General features: G+C 33.9%; 1 protein-coding gene across 1 annotated transcript; it reads right to left on the reverse strand.

Moving 5' to 3' along the window:
* Positions 1 to 4,000: 4,000 nt before the first annotated feature.
* Positions 4,001 to 9,630, reverse strand: LOC130945873 (uncharacterized). The gene is made up of 10 exons (XM_057874568.1): positions 9,616 to 9,630; positions 8,031 to 8,268; positions 7,193 to 7,233; positions 6,826 to 6,979; positions 6,650 to 6,711; positions 6,424 to 6,495; positions 6,078 to 6,136; positions 5,251 to 5,335; positions 4,656 to 4,749; positions 4,001 to 4,578 (listed from the first exon to the last, which is right to left on the reverse strand). The coding sequence occupies exons 1-8, from the start codon at positions 9,628 to 9,630 to the stop codon at positions 5,323 to 5,325; spliced, it is 654 nt and encodes a 217-aa protein (XP_057730551.1). The 3' UTR covers positions 4,001 to 4,578; positions 4,656 to 4,749; positions 5,251 to 5,322.
* Positions 9,631 to 9,901: the final 271 nt, after the last annotated feature.

Consider the following 9,901-nt stretch of genomic DNA (forward strand, 5'->3'; position numbering starts at 1 on the left):
AATCTCTAGAACTTGATGTACCCACCATATAGGGCATCCCTTTACTCTACAATAAACACCGTTCCAGTAATTCAATTACCTCTGGATTTATTATCTTTACAAGCTTGAATTAGCATCACGTATAACGCCTAACCATAAGAATAAAGAAATGGTTGTCCCTTAATATTCTTCCACACATTAGAAAGCATTACCGTTTAGACGCTTGAGAGCAAAAACGGTTTTGAACTTCCTCAAGAGAAATTAGTTACGTATTCTTAAATGTTACTTTAACAAAATAAAAATCAGTGCACAATTAAGGTTAAAGGATTAAACCAGGATGTATTGAACTATTTATGATATTAGTATGGATTAAGAATCAGAATGAGAAAACACACCGGAGAACTTGAACCCAAGAAGAGAAACGACCAATGTGTCTATCTCAAATTACTAAACTTGAATTTTGGGGGCAAAATTCCTAATTAGGTGGGTAGGATGTAAACCCTGCTAAATTAGCGAATAATTAGAACTGCGAATTTAATAGTAAAATAGTATAGAGCTAATTAAAATGAGAATTTTGACACCAATTTTAAAGGATTTGGCCTAAGATTGAGCCGAATGGGCCGAATCGGACCCAGAATGGGCCAAAGCCCAACCCAACAGCCCAAATTCACTTTAGAAGAAGCATTCTTCTTCCTTCCATTCAGCATAAATGCTGAAACAACACCAAGGAAGGGGAAGAACACATGCAAACTCACAAACCCTCACCACAAATTCAAATCCACATAACTTTTGATCCGGAGCTCCGATCGCCGCACCGTTTACGGCCACGCGACTGCAGTGACAAGCTCTACAAAGCCCAATACGATTCAAGGTGAGGAAATCAAAATCCCAGCTTCTATTCTCTCTTCTTCAATTCGGGAATAGTAAGATTTTTTTGGGTGTTAAGATTTTGAATAAATTGATGTTATAGGATCAAAATGAGTTGAAAAATGAGTGGGCTTTGGTTCGATTGAGACACATACAAGGTAAGGTTTTATGTCCTAGCCAATTTTAGTTCTAGTATGTTAAATGTGAATTTTGAGTATGTATGGTGATATATGTGAAATTAGGTGTATAAGTGTATATGTCGGAGGCTTGGTGGTGATTGGAGGTAAGATTTTGGTGGGTTTCTCTAAGCTTGAGGGGCTGTGTGGTGACTTGGGGGGCTGCCTTGGACTAAATATAGTAATCGGCCAATGTATGGTTTAGGTTTCGCGTGTTTAATATGTAAGATTTTGTGAAAACTCGGCTAGAGCACTATAGGATAAGTTGAAACGATTAATTGTGTTAAATTATTAGTCTTTATGTTATTGATGGACAAGTTGATGTGGGCATGTGTTGAGTAATTGGCAATGTGGGTTGAATGAAAATATATATATGTATGCTAGTATAATGATGATGGATGAAGGATTGATGATTATGGCAATTTAATGATATGGTTGAGATTGAGTGGTGTTTATGTGGAATTGTTGGTATGTTTATTTTGATTAATGTTGTGGTGATGAGTTAATAAGATTGTTGTTTTTGCTAAAATTCTGTTGATTGGTTGGTTTATTATTGTTAAAAGAAGTGCAGAATTTTAATGCTTTAAAGTGAGCTTGTATGATATAAATCATGGTGATTTCTGATAGATACATGGAACTGAGGTTTTGGGGTAGGGTTGTGATATAGTTTAAGTAGATAAGGTGATGAATAAGAGGAATGGTGGATTAGTATAAGTTGGAAACCTAGAGGACTAAATTTGGTTAGTGAAATTGAGAAGTCTTGCTGCAGAAATTTCTAAACTATTTGGACAGCAACTTAAAACGAAAACTGGGAATAATCTGGGCATGATTTTTGAACCAACCCATTTTCGTAACAAATTCCTATAAGTGAAGATTACCCCATAAAAATTTCATGGAATTTGGCTGTGTGTTTTGGAAGATATGAATTTTTGAAGTTTAGTGATTACTGCAGAATTTTCTGGTTTTCTGGTTCTGCAGTACCAACTTCCAGACGCTATAACTTTTGATTTAAATGGAATTTTGAGTTGCTTCCAAAGGTATTTTGAATATCTGTGAGTCTACTTTAATTGAGTACCAATTTCATGTACATAGCTACTTTGTAGAGTTAGTTATGTCTCTTGGAAGCTGGGCTGTTCGCAGAAAATTCAGAACTAATTACTAGAAACAGGGCAGCAATTTCAATTGACATTTAATTAACCAAACAAAGTTCTATGAGCCTGAAACTTATTTTTCCTAAAACTTAGGGGTGTAAAGTGTATCTTCACCAAAATCTAGCAGAACGGATTAGAATTGAATTTGTTATATAGATTTTGCAAAAACAGAGCTGCCATTTTTTTGAATCTTCTTAAGTGCAGCAACAGATTTTTATTGAATTTGTTATAAAATTCAATTCTAATCCAAAGGCGGTAAAACTTTGATTTAGATCCAAAGGGTATGTCCAAATTTGACTGTATACATGAACGTAGGTAAGTAACTTAGAGATGAAGAAAGATAACTAATAGTTAGAGAAGATAGTATTTGATTTGATAAGATGAAGGAAGAGAGTAATGTAAGAAATTGAGAATTGATGATATTAATTAGTCAAGAATAATAAAAATGTATGAGCAATGAGTTCACTGAAATGGAGAATGACGAAATTGAGACATGAATTAGTATTGAGAATGAAAATGATAAATTATAAGACATGATTGAATGACCTGAGCTTGGGGCGTTGTCTTTCCCATGTCAGCCGGGATTTTCCCATGGTATTTATTGAGAAAGTGCAGTAATGTCGCCAGTATGCCGGAGTTGCATATGCACGTTAATGATTGTACATTATTGAGCTTGGGGTATTCCTTCCCCATGTCAGCTTGGGGTGTTGTCTCTTCTTCCCATGTCAGTTTGGGATTCGTTTCATGGATATTATTGAGCTTCGGGTGTTCTTTTCCCCATGTCAGCTTGGGGGTCCTCCCCATAGTGTATTTTGACCTTGAGAACATGTCAGGATGGCTACGTAACCGACAGTTGATATCAACAGCCATAGGACAAGCATGCAACATGCGCATTTGTTTGTTTTGATTGCTATGTATTATCTGAGATAGCCTAACTGAATATATATCCTGCTACATGCTATACTTGTTACTTGCTCTATCTGCTTCTTCTTGTGTGTGAATTTATCTGGTTGCTTGTCTCTGCATGATTTATGGATGACGGAGGAGCGGAAGAAGGGTAAAATGGGTTGGCGTTGATGTTAGGTTTAAAAGTGAGAAAGTCTAGGAGTGTTTTAGATTATCTACCTCTTTTTATGGCTTCTGCTTAGAAATTAAGTTTTATAACTGTATGTTTGAGTTCTAGAATTGCCTTTGGCATTCCTAGGACCTTATATATTACATGCGTGGCACCTTTACCATGGTGAGAACCTCTGGTTCTCACCCCATACTGTGTTGTTGTTGTTAGATGCAGGTCGAGTGGCTCCTCGGTAGGCGTCTGAAGGTTCTGCGACGAAGTGGTTTACTTTGGGGTCTCCTTTTGTTATTTTGATGTATATATCTGTATACACTACAAGAGGCACGGGAAATTGCAGCGGTTTTTTTGGAGATTCGCAGCGGTTTTTAGCCGCCGCGAAACGAAATTCCAGCGGTTCTAAAAGCGTCGTCCATTAGGGGGTGGAGATTTGATTTTGCGACGGTTTCGAAAAACCACTGGAATAACCGCAGCAAAATCAACTATTAGCGTCGTTTGATTTACCGGCGGTTTAAAACCGCCGTGATTTCAGTGATTGGATTTTAAAAAAATTACAGCGGTTTCAAAATCGCCAGAAAATTATAGGTGTTTTTTTTTTAAAAAATTGAGACGGTTCAAAACCGCCACAATTTCATAAACAAGCTTTAAAAAAAACTAATTAGTTACATTAATGTATACCATTTTTCTTTACTATAATCTATTTTCTTTACATCATATTTATTAAACTTGAGATATTAATATAAAAAAACACTAAATAAACAATATTAAACTCATAGATAAATTCAAAATGTTAACTAAAAAAAATCCTTATTTGTAAAATAAAAAAACATGATATTCGAGCACTACTTGTGCACATACTAGCATATATATATATATATATATATATATATATATATATATATATAAAAGGGAAAAACAAAACTAAGGTGGTAAAAATCTTAGAATTAGAAAAATCCTAAATATTGAAGCCCCTTTAAAAGTGATGACTGACAAATATAAACCTCAAGGGATCGTTGACCTCCACTTAATTCAGATAATGACTATTTTCACACCTCCAAATGCAATCCAAACCTCAAGACCATCAAGAAAACTGCATCCTTCTGGAGGTTCTAACTTAGCCATCGTACCCGGTAGTACTGTAGAAAATATGGATCCAAAATCACTGGGAAAAAAAGGTATTGCCAAATTGAAAAGCATGTAAAATAGATGGAGTAAAGGGCATATATGAAGTGGTGGAAAAAACTCCCTTGTTTACTTTGACTCAGGTCACATTTAGTGTATCCTTTTTCTCATCCAGTTCTTTGATCACTTTCTTGATTTTAAACTTGTCATTCTACACAACACAAAGATAGAATAACCAGTCATGCAAAAAATATGGCAAATTATTGAAATAGATGGGCAAAAAGAAACCTCAATTATGTCTTTCTCTGACATTAAATCAGTGTACTCATCTTCTGCCTTCTTAAACATTGCCATTACTTTCTTGTTGACCCGTTTCTCAAGCCTAAGAGAAAAATTACATGAAATTCTTTAACAATATAATAATCATAGTTGCACAAAATATTTATTATTATTATAACAGTAAGTCAGTTTATCACGTCAACACACATAGACTGTTCAGCTTGAAGTTTAGACAAAACTTTTGCATCATATCACCAGGGAGTATGTGAGAATTGAGAAGTGTTTGTATCATTAGTCTACCAAGAATTAGAACAACTATGCAACTGAACTGAATAAGATGTAAAAACAAGAAAAAAGGACAACTATATCCTATGTGTCTCACGTTTCAATGGTAGGAACCTTGAAAAATTAAGTTTTGTAGAAGAAAGTGTATGCTATTTGAACAAATAAAAACTACTTTTTGATCAAATGGCAATAAAATTACAGAACCAATTTATGACCATGCTTTTTCACTTTCCTACTATTTAATTAACTAGCAGCATAAAAATTGTCATACAATATTAAGTTCCTAGAAATTAATCAGATTATAAGAACATATACTCACCAATATAAGATCAGCAGCAGGTAAAAACTCTACTTAATGAGTAACGTACTACTGTCTTTGAACTCAAATGGCCTAACAAACATTCCTGTCAATCCACAAATAAATTAGAAAAAGATTAGTTAAAAAATTAATTAAAGCAGGAACAATAAATAACTGAAACTGTAGTATGAAGTAAGAAAGTAAACTAATAACAGGGTTAATAGAGTTATTCAATTTATTTTTTTAGTGTATATATTTTATTCTTTGATTTTCAATTATTATTTCATTGTAGACCCATAATTACAAATAAACTATGGTGTTTTACTATTGTTATCATAGCAATCTTTCACGTAAATTATGTCACCAAGCGATAGATGACAATGAAAATATGTTAATAAATAATCAAGTTAATTTGAACGGCTTTAATTATTTCAAGCAAGTCTCTTGTCATACTATTTCCACCCATAAGCAGTATTAATAAGACAAAATTAATTCAGATCTTAAGCTGTCTAATGAATAATATTATAGTTCACTACATAGAGACCAATTTAAACAAAAAAATAGTGTAAAATAAAGCTAACCTTGTAAATTAGTTAATAAATTAAATTTATGAATAAAGACACAGAAATTCATTTCTTGATGTGAACTTTGTGCCTCTGGAAATTGAGAAGCAATTTAGATCGTTACAAGCAAGTGAAACAATGCAAAACACCTTTACACACATTATTTGCACCATATAATAATGCATAAATTAGATAAGTACCATAAAAAGTTAATTCAAAACCTTTGGATGGTACAACAATGTTAAAGATGGGTAAAAAGATGTATTGCATAGGATCAGTTGTTACCTATCATATACACTCAAAAGTACTCCACATATGTCACACACGTGTAGCTTCTGATCAGTCTGAGTAGTTATATATGAATAAGAAAACATAAGAATCAATTGATATAATATAAGGAAAGCCATTCACACCGAAAAAAAAAAAGAAAAATGCTCATGAGTGCCAACATGCATGTGTATTTTGCTCTCAAAAAGGCACAAGTTGCAGTGAAATAATGGTTGGATGCAAGAATATGGAAAAGGACTTGACATTACACATTTCATTTATTTTGATGTATCATTTGAAATGTAATCGAAATATGAGTGCATATTATCTCATTAAAGTTATAGAACACAGGAAATCTACTCACAATCCGCACATCAGTAGCTGTATATTTTGAAGAATTTGAATTATCCACTACAGGCTCCTGCCTTGCCAGAAGCTGACACAAAATCAGATTGTTAACACACAGATCAAAATTAACAAGAAATAATCACAGCAGGTATATATGAACTCTTCGATTTAAATAAGCAAACAGTACCCAAAATAATTTCAATAGCAAGACAAACAAAACCATATTATAAAAAGTGAAGGACCTTCTTAAGTGCTTCGGCTTCTTCCAATGCTTTTTGCGCCTCATCAACCTTTCTTTGCTCGCCTGTTCATCAATCCAAACTTATATATTGAATATAAATTAAAGGGCTTTTTCCTTAAAGAGGGCATCTCTCCTTAGTCTTCCAATGAGCTAAAGAATATCATATCAGTGGCTTACTAAGGTCCTCGGCTTTCTTCAACTTCTCATTTATCATCTCTTGTGTTCGAGGGTCAAGAGCAGCAACAGGAATGGGAGCCAAAGGAGGTGAATTTGGCAGAGGTTGAGGTAAAGATGCTCTGTCTTTGTTAAAGGCATCTAACAGGAGTATGGACTGTTTGGAAATTATTAGAAAGTCAAAAGAATTGTTAGTATGCTCCTCTAAAATAGTGATCAGACAACTATCTTAATAGTTTAATGACAAAAGAAAAACAACAAAAGGAAAAAGGTCAAACAATGATCCAGAGTTTACAACACTGACAACGACACATGGATCTTAGCATTCAAGGGTGATAAGTTTGCTTTTAGTTCTAAGTTCTTCCACAACCTCTAGAGCACGAATCTTGAGATCTGTCTTGCCTTCAAGATCTGCATCCAAATTTTTTTATATGCTGGAAAGATAAATAAAGACTTAAGTTTTTATCATAGAATACACGTATCAAAATATAACATCTCAAATAACTCCATGCTCTCAAAAGGGGGGAATATAAAAATATCACGCGTACACAAATGTTCAAATCTTAAACATTACAAATATTTTTAAAGTCTCATAACCAGCTTTGGTGAAAGGAATAAACCCTTTCAACTGATACGATTTTACATGTAAATAAACTTGAAAATATATGTTATGAATAGATGTAGGCTACATAGCCATATTAAACAGGATGAAGGTAAATAAAGTTTCATAAACAAACCTCCTAAATATACCACCAAGGATGAAATGGCAAATGACACCATGGCAATAAAATAAACTTGTTTCGTCCAATAACTATGTGGAATTACTAAAAACAATTCAATTAGGCAAACTTGGGAAGAAGAAAAGCTACCACAGGGAGGCCAGGTACGAATAAGATCACTAACACAAAACAAATGCAAATCACAAGACAAAACTCAGTAACATCAAATAGAAAATGGACAAAAGAAATTGCAATAACAGAAATTGACAGAGATATTGCACGAACAGAGGGCTAGGTTGGAACACAATCAATGTTTCTAGACCAAGAATAGGGATTGAAACAAAATAGTTGTTGAATCAGGATAAAGTCGAACAAAAGGAAGAAGATAAAAGGATGAAATTGGAGCAAAATTAGTAGAACAACAAGCAAATAAACTAAATTGGGACAAAGGGATGAAATTAGAACAACAGGGCAAGGGGAAGAACGAACCAGTGAGAAGGGAAAGGGTGATCGAGTAGCACACAATAGGGCAAGGGGGAAGGATGACGAGGACAACGACCACAACACCAAGACGGATGGGCAGCCACGCGACTCCACGATGACACGGATGAGCATGGTGGAGGGAAGAACGATGGTTTCGCGCCCTTCCAATTCCCTTTCGCACTCGGGAGCTAAACGGCGGAGAAGCAGATCGGTGATGGGGAAGGACGTAGCAGCTGAAGGGGAGCTACATGCCGGCAAGGATTCGAGAGTGAGATTCACGCCTTTGCTCCCTTTGGGTTCGCACGAAACGAGAAGACTGGCTCCTGAATATTGAAGGCGAGGGGTTTTTATTCAAATTGACAAAATGTTATTTGCTGCTGTTGGAATACCAAATAAGCGCTATTGTGACTGATTTACAACGGAGCTTAAAAATGCTAATAGAACCGCTGGTATCCCATCAATTCACAGCAGTTCAAGAAATGGCTGGCAATTTTCGGCTGCAATTTCCCGTGTGTGTTGTAGTGATAGTTTCTCCTTTTGTATGTAAGAATACTTTGTTTATGTACCTCTTAGAAGTTTTATGGAGAACTAGAGTTTTGAACATGTCCTTTTGGGTTATTATTATGTAAATATATGTACGTATATGTTCTTCGACCAGCCTTGGCTTCGCAGGCTGAGTCAGGAATTAGTTATGTTGGGTTCTTGGCCCTCTACTCGTTATTAAACTTTAGTTTTCTTCTCACGTAAGTAACCACGTTTTCTGAGAGTTGCGCTTTTGAATTTTGCGATCTTGTTTTACCCGTTTTTCAAGACTCCTAGTTAAGTATCTCTTTCTCTATTATTATATATATATATTTTTTATTTTTAGAGGTCGTAATACCTTACTATCTCAGTCTTATGACTTAAGCATAAGATTAAGTGTCACGTGAAAGGCGAATAAGAAACGAACATGTGTACCATTCAAAAGGAGATTTCATAAGCGAAGGAAAATTCCAGCTAGAATATGAATCGATGTGAGATAGAAGGAGGTTTCTAACTCAGGAGATAAAACCACGCAAATTCTATTATTTATAGATATTTTCTTTGGTGGGGGTTTAAAATACCTTAGGAGGAGAACTTCATACAGAAACAAAGCCGAAAAACAAAAAACAAAACCGGAAAACTTGAGGTAAAACCTCTCAAATTTTGGGACTCACCTAAGAGAGGTAACTAGATTTCTAGTTGATGATGAACAAACAAGATATTACCTTAGCTTATCCCCTCTAATTTGTAATTAGTTTCTTTTTATTTGTGCATTTCTTCCTTTTTGATGTAGACACTTTCGTATTGATTTCCCATGTCTATTCCATCAAGCTGTAATGCTGAATGCTGAGACTTTATTATTACTTATTAGTAGTTTTTGTTTTCCTCCCATCAGCGATTACAACACCAAGCAGTATTGCTTTTGCACCAGTTTTCTATATTCTTTTATTTAAAATCAAAATGTTTTAGAACATATATAAGTCATATTTCCGAAAGGAAAAAAAAAAGAAAAGAAAAATGCTCCTTGAAAAAAAATTAAGATCCGTAATTTTAATTTATATTAACTAACCCTTTTAGTCGGCATTTCAATCCCTTAAACTTAATAGTTTAATATTATACTTTTAGTTAATATTTTTAACAAAAATATTATTTATATACTAAAATTAGTCACTAATATATTTATGTATAAATATATATATTATTCAATTTATTTTTAATATATATTTATATTTTAATATATATTTTATACTAATAACTGATTGTCTTTTTAATTATTATTGATTAATTATTAACCAAAAATAATAAATTTTGTGTTGATCCTAAGCATTACTCATGTTAGTTTTAAGGTGTTGTTT

This window comes from Arachis stenosperma, chromosome 8 (assembly GCF_014773155.1).
Source record: "Arachis stenosperma cultivar V10309 chromosome 8, arast.V10309.gnm1.PFL2, whole genome shotgun sequence".
Taxonomy (NCBI): Eukaryota; Viridiplantae; Streptophyta; class Magnoliopsida; order Fabales; family Fabaceae; genus Arachis; species Arachis stenosperma.